Source organism: Chaetodon auriga, chromosome 16 (assembly GCF_051107435.1).
Source record: "Chaetodon auriga isolate fChaAug3 chromosome 16, fChaAug3.hap1, whole genome shotgun sequence".
In the NCBI taxonomy this organism is placed as follows: Eukaryota; Metazoa; Chordata; class Actinopteri; order Chaetodontiformes; family Chaetodontidae; genus Chaetodon; species Chaetodon auriga.
The window spans coordinates 6,797,223-6,814,630 of NC_135089.1; the positions used below are offsets into that span (position 1 = coordinate 6,797,223).

At 42.3% G+C, this 17,408-nt stretch overlaps 2 protein-coding genes across 12 annotated transcripts in view; one reads left to right on the top strand and one right to left on the bottom strand.

The window, feature by feature from the left end:
- Positions 1 to 405: 405 nt before the first annotated feature.
- Positions 406 to 11,406, top strand: galr2b (galanin receptor 2b). 2 transcript variants are annotated; one of them, XM_076751576.1, is made up of 3 exons: positions 406 to 501; positions 5,284 to 5,666; positions 9,150 to 11,406. In XM_076751576.1, the coding sequence occupies exons 1-3, from the start codon at positions 454 to 456 to the stop codon at positions 9,910 to 9,912; spliced, it is 1,194 nt and encodes a 397-aa protein (XP_076607691.1). In that variant the 5' UTR covers positions 406 to 453; the 3' UTR covers positions 9,913 to 11,406. The 2 variants fall into 2 exon arrangements, with proteins under 2 accessions (XP_076607691.1, XP_076607692.1); XM_076751577.1 differs by lacking the exon at positions 406 to 501 and adding an exon at positions 2,249 to 2,394.
- Positions 11,407 to 14,089: 2,683 nt separating this feature from the next.
- axin1 (axin 1) overlaps positions 14,090 to 17,408 on the bottom strand; it is a 29,869-nt gene continuing 26,550 nt past the window's right edge. For all 10 annotated transcript variants that reach the window (XM_076752974.1, XM_076752975.1, XM_076752973.1 and 7 more), the window contains one exon: positions 14,090 to 17,278. In XM_076752974.1, coding sequence (XP_076609089.1) covers positions 17,152 to 17,278 — 127 coding nt within the window. In that variant the 3' untranslated portion in view covers positions 14,090 to 17,151. The remainder of the gene's footprint in view (positions 17,279 to 17,408) is intronic.

Genomic DNA, 17,408 nt, shown 5'->3' on the forward strand with positions numbered 1-17,408 from the left:
GTAAATTAATGTTAGTAGTTAATGGGCTTTGTTTGGGAGCTTGATGAGTTTCAGATTTACCATGTAAAACATTGTAGAATTCGGACAAAGACATTGGAAAACCTGTGAGTGAAAAAGTAAAAGACACAGCGGCAGCGATGTAAAACGCAGTAATGCAAAGTGATGGAGGATAAGGCATGTTTTTGTTTTCCACAGGTGGTGGCTGTGTGGACACGACGCCCCGTCCTGTCTGACCCTGGTGCCGTGCAGTTTGCTGATGGATGATAGCTGACGGCAGCTCAGACAACATGTCAGCGCTCATGTTTGGAGCAGGAGGGGGCAGAAACATGTCAGGCTGAAGGTTGTGAGGTTGTGTCTGATCAGGCCAAAATCAAGCACCGCAGGAAGAGCAGCCCACACCGGACCTGTTGCCAAAATGTTTTTGAGCCACACTGGAGCGTATAGAAGCTGGCGATGATGCCCTGGAACTTAAATGACTCATCTGAGTTTACAGTTGAAGCAGTGAGTAAATCAATGAGGTGAAAGTCAGTCTTTTCCTCAAGAAATGCAGCTCAGCACCAGGTTATTAAGGCCTTCTCTCTGCTGCACACGGATCCTTTATAAGAGGTGACGAGGTCCACCGGGTGATTCTGTGTGTACACTTGGCAGTTTGATGGATGGGTGGGAGGCTGGAGACACAATGAATCAGGGTGCAAAACATTGTATTCTCAGGACTAATATTAAAACACATAAATGAATGGATGAATAAATACAAACTCTTTAGAATCACAATCATACCAATTGATTCACGTATTTGTGTCACACACCTACAAACTTTGTCATGACGAGGCTTTTTATTGAGCAGATTGTTCTGGTCATGACTCAGTGAATCACAGCACAGAATTAGCAGCTGATGACATTGGTCCTGCCTGCTGCCTATTCTCTGTCGCATGAGTCACTTCGGTCCCCTGTTTATTCTTGAAATGGAAAGTCAGCTTGACCCTTTGCTGATTCTTCTAACCTTTTCATTCACCATTCATTCATTCCATGGCATTCTTGTCTGGACTCGATTGTGTCATGGCAGTTATTTTCCTGCAGTCCATATGAAAATATGCCCAATGACGTGAGTGGACAGACACAGACAAGACTGACAAGATCCTTTGAATCTGTCAAGGGAGTGAATCCCATTCATAAATTACTCAATATAAGACATTTTGGGCAACACTCACTACCTTTTTTCACCACACGTCTAATAAAATAGTTCTACATATTAATATTAAAAGTCATATTTTTGTACAAGATATGTGGGGTCATTGTGATTCTGATATTACTGATAAAAACAAGTAATGACGACAGCAGCATCAAGCTGGGAGAGACTTTCATACATGCATTTCATGATACCCCGCAGGCCAAGACAGCTCAGTAATTATTAGTGAATCCAAACCCATCAGAGCTGTTAACCACTGAGACCTCTGGGCCAACAGTCACGTAAGCATCAATGTTTAGCCTGAGGATGTGTCGTTGAATATACAGTTTGTTGAATAATATATGAAAACTCCTGAAGTCATTCCCCTGATTCTACATTTTGTTGGACAGTTACTGAATGGAAACAAAAGATGTTTGGAAATATTATACGACCATGTAAGTTGCAAGGTTTATTTTTAGTTGTTGGATGAAAAGCGACTTCCTGCGACTGTGAGTATTTTCACTTTTGGGACACTGAGGCTTCTAAAGACACAATCATATTGGAAGTCCCAGGCAGCCGTCGTGACGTCACCTGCCTGCTTTAATTTAGAAGAGCTGACGCTGAACCGGCATTGCCCACGCGTTAAAGCTCCAACAACATCCACACAGAATTTATTACTTTTCCCCGCGTCCCTCCAGCATTGATTGGCTAATTGTGCTCCCTCTTCTCAAACAATGGTCTCTCTGCACAATAAGCCATGTTAAAGATGAATGCAAAAGTCACTGGGTTATTTGAAGACAGGCGTGTTTGGGTACAGGTGCAGACCCTTTAGAGGGGCGACCGATGCTGCTTGAATTAATCAGGGAACCTCCTGATTATGCACTGATTGTGAACAGACTGCCAAGCGCCGCAGCCTCCCTCCATACCTTCGCTCTGCAATCCTTGTCTGCAGTGAAGTGTGAACATTAAAGTGAATGTGGAGGAGGAGTCCTCACTGTGGGGAGAAGGGATGGGGTGGAGAGGGGGGTGTTGGGGGGGGGGGGGGGGGGGGCGGAGAAAGAGTAAGATACCAGCAACACAGGCAGATAGCGATGTACAGTGAGAGAAGAGAGGCTTCAGTGTAAAGAGTATGAGCATCTTAACAGAGCAGGTCTGCCGGCAGCGTTGTTCTTAATCTGAGCCGAGCGCTGCTGCTTTGGATACTGCCCAGCCATCATCAGATCAGCCGGGTAGGTCTATCACACTGCATCTGCATGCTGATTCTGCTGTTTGCATGCAAATAGACACGTTGAAAAGGATCTACAGCACATTAGCAATTCAGATTTATGATCACAATCAGCATTTTCTTTCTAAACATTTCCTGTCAGATGCAGAAATGTTAAAGCTGCTCAGCTGATATCAAAAGTTTGGCTGTTACCTTAATCAGAGGAAGATTTAATATCGTGTATTTAGTTCAAACTCTGCTGCTTATTGATAAAGATACAAAGCATGGTGATGCAATCTGTTGCCTGCTCATCGTTTTTTCTCTCCTGTCAAAATGAAGATGTTTTCCCACAGTCCTGTGTAGCCCGCGCTACATCCCCACCACCCTCCTCCTCCTCTTCTTCCTCCTCTCTGGCTCTGCTGTTTTCGTTACTCATTGTTGCATTTCCAAAGACTCTGAATTACACCGTCACATCTGTCACACTGAGCTCAGCCAAAGTCTGCGAATTCCACAGCCTGTCAGGTCCAACACGCTCTATTAACAGCTCCTAAAGCTTCTGTATGTCTATCCTTCCTGTCTCTGATCCCCCCTGAGACTCTCGCACACGCTCTGCGCTGGCTGGAGCCTTTGCCCTGATATTCCACCGCAGTCGGAAATTTAATATCAGTCCAGATTGTTTTCCCTGGTGGGAAGGAAAGGGAATCAGCCAGACCATGAAAGAGGCTGCTGAAGTCAAGCATGGGCTTGGAGGAAAATTCCTCTGCAGCATCGAACAGTCGATGCTCTGATGCCGCCTCTTTATCAGGCTAATAAGAATATATTCCTTCTATATCCTCTTTAGAGTGTCTTTCGTCTGTGATCAGTACCCTCTTCGTTTCATTCTCAGTCACGATTCTGATTATGCAGCGAGACTGGGAGCAGAGTTTACGCTCTGAGCATCTTGAAAGTTTAATAACGTTTAATAATTCATTCTGAGCAGGTTATTGCTGAGATTTGAGGAATGGAAGCAAAAAAAAAAAAAAAGCCTCAGGATGACTTAAAATAATGGCACAGCATTTCACTTTTTAATGGTCTGCACTTACAGAAATGTAATTTTCACAGATCCGTGATTGGTTTCTTCATCAACAGCCAAAATAAAACCAAATCTGTCCGTCTACAAGTCGCTTTGTTGCAGTCTGAGCTGAATTTTGTTATTTACAGATTTGTGCTGTCATAAACATCTAGTATTAATTAGTAACATCCACTCGTGCTTCTTCAGCTCAGCTCAGATCAAGCTACTCTCTTGCTTTAGGGTGATTCCATGAGGAAATCTTTTTTGCTTCTTCTCTTTACTCTCAAAATGCTTGTGATGGTTGTAGCTGAGCCTGGCATAGCGTGGCGTTATCCCGTATTTGGGTTGTTTCCTTTCTTTCTGTCCCTTTCATGGCTGGAAATTGCAAGCACAGCACAGATTGTGTGGTGGTAATCAGGAAGATAACAGAATTGGACAAAAATCTGTGGTTTGCCGCTTAGTTTGGGTTTGGTTTTTTTATACAAACAGGCCACAACAAAAGCAATACTTCTAAATGCAGGCCATCGTTTAAGCACGAAGAGCTGATTAAAGAACCAGATATGGTGCATCTGCTTCCAGCATCCCATCATTACTTTTGGTACTCCAAAGCTTCTGGATGGCAGTTGGCAGCATGATTTGCAGAGGCCTGCTCTTGATAACATCAAGTAATCTTTAAACCTCGAGTCTTTTGAATGGCGGGTAAGTGCAGGAATCATTTTTATTGAGTTGATGACTGCTAAATGGTTCAAGCACTGAACACTTATATTCCAAGGAATATAACCAAAAGCACAGGATTTGCAGTCTCTGCTGCTCATTTCATGTACTTTATCCAGGATTGAACTCTTTGAGGTTTTAGATTAAACATTTGAAGTCATCAAGCTCGTGTGTGTCTCTATTCACTGTGACTCAGACTTCACCATCAGGAGAACCTCTTTACTTTCAAGCCCCAATTTTGCTCCACAAAAAAGCTTGTGAGTGCACACTGGCGTCACTGGAGACGTCACTTTACAACCACGTCAGAAGCTGTCACATGACATTATTGCCGGTTAGAAATGGGCAGAGATAAACCACTGCCCACCATGAACAGACGATGTGCTCTTGGCTGAAAGGAAAGCCCCCCCCCCCGCCCTGCCCCGGCTGCGATGGACTTCTGCTCTTGACTCTGACAGTTGACAGCACTCAGACAGCTCTGGGTTTAAGACAATTACCTGAGAGAGAAGAGGGGCTGAAATACCCTCTGCAAGTGGCTCGACGCACTAACCTGAAAACCTTCCAGTTCAGATTTGAAGCCAATAAATTGCCGCAGTGTCTCACAAGATTAATTGCCAGCAAAGCATCAAAATTTAAAGGTGACCTTCTTCCCCACTGTGACAAGAAGACAAAAAGACTTATTTAGCATCACTATTTAATCCAGCATTTAGATTGAAACTTAAAATCTGGAGATACACTGCATGGAAGTGTATCTTGATTAAACAGTGAAAATATTCCCTGGACACATCTGACAAGACGTCACCAGCCAATTAAAAGCAGCCTCTAATTCTTGTCTTACTAATATGTGTGACATGACTCGACTGGGGATTAATTGGATAAAGAAATCTTCTGGTGCATGCAGCCTTGTCAACTTTTTTACAGCAATTTCAAAAGTTGCAGAGACTAACTCATCATTAAACCCCCTCTGAGTGTGTTCCTTTGTCATCCTATCAATACTGACCATCAGTGCATGAACCCTGGCTTTAAGAGAAGTGAATGAGCCTGGATTGGGAAATGCAATTGCACAAGAGACACTGTAAAACAGGCAGAAAGCTCCAGGAGAGTGATTATAATTTGCTTGACACGTGCATCTTCTCTCCTCTGCTGTTTCAGACTTGCAAAATGTCTGACTTTGAGGATTTCAGCAAGCCAGGAGGGCAGGTGAATGTGTCTGAAAGCTACCAGCTGAACCCCACCAGCGTGATCGTGTCGGTGGTCTTCTCCCTCATCTTCCTGCTGGGCACCATCGGCAACAGCCTGGTGCTGGCTGTGCTCCTGCGCAGCGGGCAGGTCGGATACAACACCACCAACCTGTTCATACTCAACCTGAGCGTGGCCGACTTCTTCTTCATCATCTTCTGCGTCCCGTTCCAAGCGACCATCTACTCTCTGGAGGGCTGGGTGTTCGGCTCCTTCATGTGCAAAGTGGTCCACTTCTTCATCAACCTCACCATGTACGCCAGCAGCTTCACGCTCGCCGCCGTCTCTGTTGACAGGTATTTTCATCATTAGAGGAATTATTTAAATGTGCACATAAACACACTGCAGCATATTATACAACACAGCATGTGCTAATTTCCACCTACCCAGCAGGCCCTTATGTGATATTTGAAACATCCGTGTACAATTTTCACATGACCCTGAAACTATTATTGCAATCAAATGAGAAAACGTTGGATGCTTGTTAGCGAAATGAAGGCTGTAATCCCCATAAAGGACTTTTCTTCCTGTTGCGAAAGGTTGTTGTTATTAGGGCTGCGACCACAGCAGTTATTATTTCTGTCAATTATTTTTTCATGATTGAAAACAGCGAATACTCACATTTGATAAAATGGAATCAAGCAATGTTTTCATTTTACATCAAAAATGACATAAACTAATCAGTGATTAACAGAATTGACTTTCTCGAGTCGCTTCCCTCAAATTAAACATTTTTTCCCCCATTTAAATAATATTGTGTTTCCTTGTCAAATCACTTCATTTAGTCCTTCGGATTGATGGCTGTAGTCATGACCTTTATTTCCATTCGCCTTCTCAACACCCTTAAATGTATTTTTGGTTTGAAACTTCAACCTTGATATATGGATTGGCTATTGAGCACAGTGTTGTATTATGGCTTCAATCATATTTGCAAGCAAGTGGAGAGAGTTAACACTTTGACGCTGGTGTCTTTTGATGCATAAAAACTGGCTTTTACTTCCACAACAGAAGCAAAAGAGAACAGATTCATGAAGGATTTAGTCATGCAAGGACGCATATTATCAATTTGAGGGAATTTATGAAGGCTTTGAAGGGTATAAATCGCTGAGCACACAAACTAGTAAGTGAAGAGGTCTGAAAGCTTTGTTTGCACTGCAGGAATGTCACTTTCCTGCTGTTTTGTGCCATAAAGGAATCCAGCTGATATGCTAGTGGACACACAGTGTTGAATGGAGTGCAGCTGCTGCTCTGAACTGCAAGGCCAACACTTTATAATGAGCACAGAAAAAACATACTTAGAGAAACGCTGCACCAATACATAAGTTATGGTGATTTAATTATAAAGCAGGATGTATCACTTTGAACAAATCAGTGTCTGTGATTCATTAATACTAAATATATCTTTGATTATTGAGTATTAACTCACAGTTGCTTTGTGCTTTCCTTAATGACAAACAGGAATTCACAATACATCCTGCATTCATTCATCATGAATCAATGCATCATGCATTGCTACATGTTTTGCATCCTAATTATAATGTGTAGCCTTGCAAGCATCCTCGGCGATGGTGTTTGTTAATGGGAATCATATTTACATCTTAGTACAAACAGGTTTTATAAGACAGCAGCGAATCAAGGCTGAAAAAAACCATGAGGGGGGGGCTGCAAAAAGCTTTTATTCAAGCTGCTATGAATTCCTTCATTTGCTGCTTTATCACGTAGTGTCACAGTAAGGAGCATTTAATTAATCACTGATGTGTTTTTCTAACCCGAAGATAAAAACAAGTCTGCTGACATCATGGGCATGAATCTGTAATTGAATATGTTAAGAGAGATCATTCATTATCCCCGGCTGAAAATCAGGCCCCCCTCTAATCTATCATTATAGTTGTTGTGCAACACTGTCAGCTCAGTCAATATGGACAGAGTGTGTGTGCAGCTGCCCTCTGCAGCAGACAGCCTCTGCTCACACTGGTTCTGTTTACACTTTAGAGGATTCAATAGATTTTTCATCTTGCCAGCCAGACGCTTCCTGCACGGCCTGGAAAGGAGCAGAGTTGGGAGGTTAATGAATTTCTGCTGCTTTTCCTCCTCAGTTCCTGAGTAACAGGTGAAAAAAAGCAGCATCTTATAGTTACACTTTAGACCAGGAGTCCCCAGCAGGAATTAAATCCCAGTTCAGCCTCAATGAGCAGCTCACACACACACACACACACACACACACACACACACACACACACACACACACACACACTCACTCACAGGGTCTTTTAATCCAAAGTCTTTGCTGCTGCAGAGTGCTGCCCACACGTTTCCATTTACTGTGATTTTATGCCAGAGAAATATCCAACGTGAATTTGATTCCATATTAAATAAAACAATTTGGCATTGCTGCTCCTAATCTGGAGTTTCAGAGAGACGTGGCGGAGGAGGGAGTCGTTCATGCAGTCCTGTTTATCTGTTGATTTATATTTGAGGTCTGGGTTGGGCAGCACTGTGTGAAGTGGGGGGTACTATTTAAAAATATGTATTAGTCAAGGCTCCGTTTCACCCAGTGAGGTGGTTTCATTCAACAGATGTTTGCTTTTCAAATTGGTTTCTGATTCAGCAAAACATCATTTAGAATCTGAACAAAAACACAAAAATTATCTCGGACATTAACAGGCTTTTTTTGGAAATGAGCCAAGCACTCAAGCATGTTTGAGTCCTCGCAGTCGCTCATGCCGCTGAGCCTCCATATGTGACAAGTAGGTTCAAGGAATCTGCTTTGTCCTTTCATGTGCAACATGAGTGTCTTGGGCCTCGTTTCAGTGAGGGTTCAAAGAGCAGAGAGGCAGCTCCTTCTCGTTGTGGAGAGCCAGGTGAAGTGCCTTGTAAACGCAAACGTGGAGGACATGGATTTGCAGCTTTACCCAGAATCCCTGCCTTTGGCAAAAGAACCTGCAATACCTCAAATACACCCTCTCCCTCAGAGAACGTTATCTCATAAAGCAGCATACTGAATACGGTGAGAACATGTTCAAAGACAAAAAAAAAACAAAACACAGGCTGTGAGGAGGCAATAACTTAGCAGTGTGGTGTCTGTTTTCAGGCTGTGAGGCTCCTCTGCTCTCCATCACTAAAAATAGATTCATTTTTAGGACTTATTATTTATTAATCCATCTCTGCAAGTGTTTTTTGTTTTTGTTTTTGTGAGTAGGGATAACGGCGCTACAGCTAGCATTTCGTTATACAACCCTGTGCTGTAAAATGAGAAATAAACAACCTGCACCTTGAAAGTGATTGGTGCTATGAAAACCTCAGGCTGTCTCCTCCTGATAGCACGTGATGCGCGCTGGGATTTGCGCCTTTTTTGCCTTCCTGCTCAGCAACAGCAGAAGCTCACCACGAGGCACAGTCATGTTCTGTGCAGTTGTCATGGTTTTACCAAGCGGTTCATGCAAGACCATGGCTCATATCCCGCCATAACCTTTCTGTTTGACACGTTTCCCTGAGGCGTTTTTATTCAATAAGCCCACAAATAGCCTCGCTGTGAATGATTAACAGCCAGCGGTAATGTCAGCGTGAGCCGTGACGCCCGTAGCAGTGACTGTGGAGGTGACGGCGTCCCTGGTGGATTTTCCCCTCGTGATCAAATTGTTGGTGAAGTTTCATTTCCTCTTTTCTCATTCAGTGCTCTGTGTATCTGAGATTAAATCCATGGTAAAATGATTAAGGATGTCTAACAGTGTTCATGTGCTTTGGCTCACATGTGAGAGTACTGTTTTGTCTCTTTGTAGGTATCTGGCCATTCGTTACCCGCTGCGTTCCAGAGAGCTACGGACCCCGTGTAATGCAGTAGTGGCCATGGTGATCATCTGGGGTCTTTCTCTGGTCTTCGCGGGTCCTTATCTCAGCTACTACGACCTGATCGACTACGCCAACAGTACGGTGTGCATCCCCGGCTGGGAGGAGCAGAACCGGAAGGTGCTGGACACGTGCACCTTCCTGTTCGGCTACGTCATCCCCGTGCTGATCGTGAGTCTCTCCTACACTCGAACCATCAAGTATCTGTGGACCGCCGTCGACCCTCTGGACGGCATGTCAGAATCCAAGAGGGCCAAGCGCAAAGTCACCAAGATGATCATCATTGTCACCGTTCTTTTCTGCATATGCTGGCTGCCGTACCACGTGGTGATCTTGTGCTACCTGTACGGAGACTTCCCCTTCAATCAGACCACGTATGCCTTCAGGCTTCTCTCTCACTGCATGGCCTACGCCAACTCTTGCGTCAACCCCATCGTGTACGCTCTGGTGTCCAAGCACTTTCGCAAAGGCTTCAAGAAAGTGTTCAGCTGCATCCTCAGTAAAAATGGGAGAAATAAGGTTCATGTGGTCCACGTGGCCAACACTGTGCCTGGGTTCGAAGCAGGCTCCACAGAGGTGTCGCAGATGAACGAGGAGAACATACGACAGAATGAATGTGAAATGATTAACAGGCCGATCGCAGAGCCAAGAGAAGCCACGGTGACACTGAATCTGCCCTTTCAGCGACAGACTTGACGAGTGATTCAGCTCTGCTGAGTACAGATTGCCTTACGCGAAAGACATTGCAGCTAATATTTCAAAAAAATGTGCAATTTCATCATGATATTCACACTTTTGGTGGCAAACCAGAGAGGAGATAAAAGGATTCATGCACAAATATATTTACACAGAAAAGGTTTTAAGCGTCATTTGCCTTTTGTCGGAAGCTGCGTTCTATAATGTTCCTCTAACAGATAAACAGAAAAGGTTTATATCTACTAAAAGTGAAAAAGTCTCAGTATTTCCTGTTTCCACCATTTGCCTTAACCATGGCTTGCACCTGTATTTATTCACGATTTTTCAGCATTTGAAAATCTACATTATTGCAGCACTTCTTAAGAGCAGCACAGAATGAGTCTCATATGTTTTCCAATTTGTCCCAAAGACATTCAAAGGTCTGCGACTGTGGGGGGAAAGACACACGAGTTTGACTTCAAACAGGGTTTGATGCAGGTTTAAGGTCACTGTCCTGCTCATGAAGTCTGAAGGAAAGGCATTCCTCCACAAAGTGGTCCATCCTGTGACAGTGAACACACCACCGCAGGGTCTCCAACACCGTGTTCGACTGAATGTGGTCTTTTCCTCACATAAGCTCAACTACAGCTGTCAAACTCAAAGTCTGATTGAACCCTTTTGACTCGTTTGGAAAGTCTTTTATTAAGGTTGCATGCAGATGCTCTTCTGTCTTTTCAAGATATAACTGGTATATTTGAATTATAGATGTGATAACATTAAAAAAGATCTGAAAATGTGTGCAAACATGATATTCAGTTATATTTCAGTTTCATACCAGCATTCAAAATCTCAAATTTTTAACTGGACTCAAGAAGCTCAAGTGTCCGAAAGCGATGTTTTCTTGATGAAAAGCAAACAGTTCTTCTTTCTGGACATATTGTTGCTTTCCTTGTATTTTGCAATGATTGTATTCATGGCATGTTTCTCTTCGGTGTAAGATATTATGTATTTAAATTAATATGTTTATCAATGAGTGCACTTCAGCATTTATGAGTTGTGTATTTTAAGATGTGTGTATTTTGTGTATTCCAAACTTCTGAAAGCTGTGAACATGGTTCGTTCAGTTTCTTTTCCCAGATGAAACCAGATCCCCGGTATCTCTCTCTCTCTCTGTGTTTTGCTGTAAGCTTGTGTCCTACCTCAGAGCTGTGAAAAGAAACAATCTGTTTGCCTCTTAGTTGTGTTCTGTTCAGATTGTGTAAGATGCAATTTTCTTCTTCAGAGAATAATTTCCAAACAGAGCATTCTCCTTTTGCACTGACCAATTTTCATGCAGTCTGTGATTTTCCCTTTGTGTCTATGGTATATACTCTCTGTTCCACTTCGTCATGTACTTTTCAAATGTAACAGCCTGTAGATTTTAAGAATATATATATATTTAAATAGATACTAATCAAAATGTTTTAGAACGCAATGTGCTTAAAGTACTTACTTAATAAAATATTTTCTGCTGTGAGATTTTAGCAGAGGTTTTATTCAGATTCAAAATGGGCATAAATGTGAATTAAATTAAAAATTAAAAATTAAATACATAATATTTAACTCCTGCATCAAAACCTGTCCCAAAAGGTGAAAAGATGTCCCTTTGACACGACCTCGCACTGAGCCACACTGGATTTCTTGGCCCTGCCGGTAATGCTCTCTTTTAAATAAATAAAATAACTCATTAACTTTTAATAAAAGTAATTTAAAATTATTTTCACCCTGTAGCATCACGACACCACAGGACACACAAACTGAGAGGGCCTCACCTTGAACTTAGAGTAGTATTTCTTGTGTTGTCGGGTTTACATTTCAGCAAACGTAAACTGAGTTAGCTCACAAATATGCTAATAATGCTACTAGATAATATCAACCTAATCTATCTATCATCAATGTGTAGCATCCACCTGGGTGATGCACGGCAGCCATTTTGTGCCAGAACACTCACCACACATACAAGCAAAGTCTGAGGCTGTATTTTGAGCTGCCTAAGGCTGACAAATGCAGTATGTACTACGTTCTGCATCCTGTTAAATCCATTCATTTAGCAGTGTGCTCGGCCAGGCAACATCAGGTGCTTGAGCTGGATATAACCTAAACTTCTCGTGGTCTCTGTGAAGGTTGATTCATGACCAAATTTTGAAGCACGATGGTTCATGATCTCAACGTAATTATTCTGCGATAATGGCCTCTCTGGCCTTCCGTAGGTCAGACCATAAATGACATAAAGAGACGCATAAACCCACACCAACAGCATCTCTATTATCATTAACTGCTGCTGAGGGAACACAGCTTTTACCGAAACACGCGTCTTACACATCCACACTGAATGTGTTTCTACAAAGTGGGGTTAGGAGTGTGTGTGCGAAGTGACTGTAGGAAATCTCTACTTATGTCACTGACAGCCTTGACAGGGTCTGCGTCGGTGCTGCAGTTGCTCTGGAAACCATACAGTAATTTGTTCAAGGTTACATGTTGGTGTGAAATCATTCTGTGAAAGCAGCTCAGTTTGGGGGACACTGCTTATCTTCAGAGGGTGATTTTCATCAGGTCTTACATGCATCAGCACTTTCTTTAATCAAGATAAAAAACTTTTAACCAAAATGTTTAGAGGATGGTGCTGCAGTGAGAAGAGAGCGTTAATTACCATAATTAGGTCAAATAGTCGTATTACCAAAGATGCATAAACCTGCATCAGATCTGGGTGTGATGACTATTCATAGTGTGAGTATTTGCAACACAATTATATTTCTCTCCAAATCAATGATAATAATATCTGATTGCATAATTGACCATCAGAGTAAAGTACCTAATATCAAGTATGTCCACACACTGAGTGGGAATCAATAGCTGACATTTTCTGTGTGCTTCACCTCTTTCTGATGACACAGCACACATTCATTGACACGCCATCATACAGAATCCAACACAACTTGTTCCGGTTGTTCTGTCGTATGTTTTCTGTTAATCCTGACATTTTGTTCCAGGAATCTGATCTGACTTTACTCAAAAACTATGATGTGAATATCTTGTCCTTGTTGCTCATATTGCTTTCAACCAGTAAATCTACCACAGACCGAAAAGCACACAGGCCCTTTATAACTGAGCCGTCTCGCCTCGCTGTATTGAGGTTACTAACTGGCAGCCCTTTGAGTCAAAGGAAGAGCTGAGTGACACCAACGCTGTTTACAGGCAGGTCAGCATGTTGCAGAGAGAGCTCATCAGCAGGAACATTAAGAAACAACAGGCAGCACACAGCGTCTTTGAGAGGTGCAGAGTAATTGTCAGATCACCTGCAGCTACACGCTGTGAAGACTTGAGTACACAAAGATTTCAATTTAACTTAAGGAAACTCTAATTAAAGGTTGTCTTTGATTTACTCCACAAGGTGCTTTAAGGCATTGATTAAACAGCATGTTCATATCACCCAAAGAGCTCCTATTCATGTTCTAATATGAGCCGGCTCATCAATCATTAGTCTAATATGAGCCTGTGGGTTGAAAGCACAACTATAACACATTATGGCAACGGCAGCAGTGCAGCCTTAATTGCTCCACACATCGAGTTCATTTGAACAGCTCTCCTGAGTAGGAAGCGTAGATGAGCTTGTACGAGTCAAGGTAAAACAGCACAATTCCTCGCAATGTCTGCAGGAAATAGATTATTGTTATTCACTCTAAATCAATATGTTAACAGCCAGAGAGAGGGAGGGAGGGAGCAGTGTTCGTGGGGCTCCATGAATCCATTCAGACTGGAGGGCAGTGCAGGTTCAACCTCTTCACTCCTGTTTTTACATTCAGCATGCACACTGAGCCACAGCTCGCTGCCTGTGTATCACCTGATATGCTTGTCTGAACGGTTCCCTCTGTCCCATGAACACAGCACATCAAGTATTACCAGTAAAACAAGAGCGCCCTCTTCAGTCTGTGGAGCAGCACTGCAGTTCTGCTCAACTTCAAAACTAATCCGATGCTGCACATACAGCATTCAGGGCACCGAGTGTAATTTATAATTAATGCAAATTAAACTCACTAGGAAGCAAACAGAAGTCATCTGTCACATTGTGAACGCTCGGCCTCTGCGGGTCCTTTAACGTGCGTCTGCGTGCAGCAAATGATGATGAAGGTTGGCTCAAGCACACTCAGGACTCAAGCGCTGGTTTATTGCATGAATTTATTGTCCAGGTACCTTTAAATGGTAACCATGCTAGTTAATGAACAGAAACAGGTCCAGGGTACTGAATGTGCTGCTGGTTGATGACAATTTAAATTGTACATATTTACATAAAAAAAGATCGAGTGGGTACAAACAAACAAGAAAAAAAAAAAAAAAAAAAAAAAAGGCTAAACAATAAAATATAAAGCAAGTCCCTGGTGTTCATGTCCCCACCTCTGTCTGAAAGTCACTGCAGACATCATTAGCATAGTAATAAAGGCACTCTGATGTTTATTATATACATTTCATTGATCTTAAATAAGGGTAGTTTAATTTGGGGGCTTTCACAGTAAGAATCACAACAGATCTGATACTCTGCATTTCAAAAGAAACAAACAATGGAAATCAAGAAAACACATACAGCATTTAACTTGACCACAAACTCAAAAATATATAACTTAACATACAAACGACCACGGGGGGCAAACACACTAAATTTATTAAAGTGATTTAGGTTAGGAGTCTAAGAAAAGGCAGCACCAAAAACCAGCAGATATTCCTTACGCTGGGTTTCTATGCAGCAACACATGCAATACAGCACTCTGGTTTCAAGGTCCACTTGTCTTTCTGCCTGTTGTTACATAACAAAAAGGCTTTTATTATAGCACATTCCTCACTGTGGACGCCAGCACAATGATGAGGTACAGACAAAAAAACAAAACAAAACAAAACATGGTGGCCTTGAATCTTAATGTCACGTAGCTTCTCCAGCTGACTGTTTCATGATTTTCATTTGTGCTATTCCAGTGCAAAATGGTCAATTACAACGGCAAAAAGAAGGGGCAGAACATAAATCCAAGCTGCAAGAGAGATCCTTTCAGAGTGCTGAAGTAGTAAGATTTAAATGCCCTGCAAGCCTCATGAAGTATCTGACGCTCAAGAAAAGATGCATCAGAAAACTGCAATCGTATGCATGTTGTCTTAAAAAAAAAAAAAAAATTCTGGCCTTTCATGCAAGAGCGTCAATGTTTTCATGATACCAAATAACCAGTGCTGCCACAACATCAGCGTGAAAGGGTCATTCAAGAGCCTACAGTACCTCCCATCTACTGTTTTCTCTTTGGTGTAACGTGATCTATCAAAAGTAGATCGTTTGCTCTGAACTCATTGCTGCCAGGCACGAGATGGAGCTGTGATGAGCTGTGATGAGCTGGAGGAGGCTACAGGTTAGAGATCAGCTCTTAGCGCGGCCCCTCGATCAGCTGCTCATTAAAAGTTTCTGAAGCCTCGGGGATGACAGAAATAACCACGAACGGACGCCGCAGCTGGAGAGAAAACCTTGATGTAAACACAATCGGGACACTTCAGTGTGCGTTTGCCCTCATCAGCTTCCAGGAATAAAATGTGTTTACAATGCTGAGTCATCCTCTGCACTGAGCTGTTACATGGCAGAGCACTTACAGTGGCCTTAAATATGGCATTACGTGACCTTCGCTGTACAAACACATCAAAGTTTGATAGCATCCTGATGACATTCACCGGCCTTCTTACTGTGATATGACCTCTGATGAACAGGTGCAAGGACCCCTCTGCGCTGCAGGCATGAACTCGAGTGTGCAAGTCTACAAGCTGCTCTTCTATTTCATAAGTGGCACTAACCTCTAATGCTGAAAGCAGTACTTCACTCAAGAAAATGAAGTGTTCCACTGCAAATAATCAAAAGAAAAGTGCCAAACTGGCCTCCTATGAGTAATTACGATCCTAATTTTCATTGGGATTCATTTCACAAATATCAAATTAGTCGTCCACAATCAGCATTAATCACCAAAACTGCACAATCTTTAGAAAAGCCTTTTTAGCATCAACCCAAATTTCAGCCTAATGGATTAAATTAAAGGACATTTATTCAAACAGGCTTTTAAAAACACGACTGTTCTTATGAGTCGATTACAATTATTTTAAACATTTCTCTAATGTTACTTATTCACTCGGTTAATTAATATAAACGCCCAATGCATTTTTGGATTAGGGCAACAAAATTATTCAACCACCTTGCATAGATATTCACCTTGCAGTTTCCAATCACATCTTTATTCCAGTATTATTGCATCTACTGTGTCATTCCAAGGCAATTCTCTTCAACTTTTACTTGGTTGGGTTGAAAACAATGAAGCAGAAGACCGTACATAAACATAGCCATCAGCTACATTTACATGCAGTACACACCGACGGACCAGCGAAACACAACACCCTGTGCTTTATGCAGTGCTGCAACCCAATAAAACAGCCACTGGGACACTGGGCTGCACTGCATTAGACTGTACAGGGGTTTGTGTTTCTGTGGTCGCTCATGTTTGGAGCTGTAGAAACTCATGTTGCAGCCCACGCTGACACATAGTCAGTGGTATGTAATTCAATGAAAGTGCAGCCTGACTCAATGCGACAAAACAAAGTACTGGCAAGTTAAGTGTTAAAAGCACTAAGAGGAACGCAAACATTAGAGTCCAGAGGGCTCTTACAATGAATGAGACAAAAGCAAACAAAACGCAGCCCTATTAAGGATTTTGATCGTCTTCAACAGGGGCGACACTCCTGCTTCAATAGGATTGAAAATGAGCATTTTAAATACTTAAATAGATATAAAATTTTGTTATCTTTTAACACAAACTGTACACATCTGGTACCAATACATATAAAAAATTACAAGTGTGGTTACTTTAGAAAGGACACCTTCTGATACATCATATCAAAAATATGTAGCTTTAGTAGCACTTTTGTTCTTCATTTATCTAGTAAACTTTACAATGCTACATTACACTCCAAAGAAGTGAATGAGGTCTTTTTTCCTTCATGTCCACCGCCCCTGCAGCGGAGCCATCAAGCCTCCGAAGTCAGAAGCCATCTGCTGTGACTGCTGTTCGGCTCCACATCCGCTTCTCCTGTACCACTTTCTTCTCCGCTCCTCCACTTTCACGTCCTAAAGCACTTCCTCTTCGCCATCCAATCGCTCCCCGGTCTATCGCGCGCCGGCCTGTCCACTCTTTCATCTTCAACGTTCTCGCTTCAATCGATTTTCTCCACTTTCCCGATAATCTTCTCCTCAAAGATGGGCAAGATAGCATCATCTTCACGTACCTCTTCAAACACCACCCCACAGTCGAACTCGTCGCTTACCTTCTTGAAATAATACCTGAAAACGGATGGAACAAAGTTAACTTTTCAGGGTTAAAAGCTGTGACATTTTCTTACATTATGTCCTGCAGTGACACATGGGATATCTAAACGAGGTACAGTACAATGTTGATGCAACCCTGCTTGCT

Coding starts and splice junctions, on each gene's coding strand:
- galr2b (XM_076751576.1), top strand. CDS start 454: ATGATGCCCTGGAACTTAAATGACTCATCTGAGTTTACAGTTGAAGCA. Junction 502..5,283: donor CTGAGTTTACAGTTGAAGCA/GTGAGTAAATCA, acceptor CTGCTGTTTCAG/ACTTGCAAAATGTCTGACTT. Junction 5,667..9,149: donor GCCGCCGTCTCTGTTGACAG/GTATTTTCATCA, acceptor GTCTCTTTGTAG/GTATCTGGCCATTCGTTACC.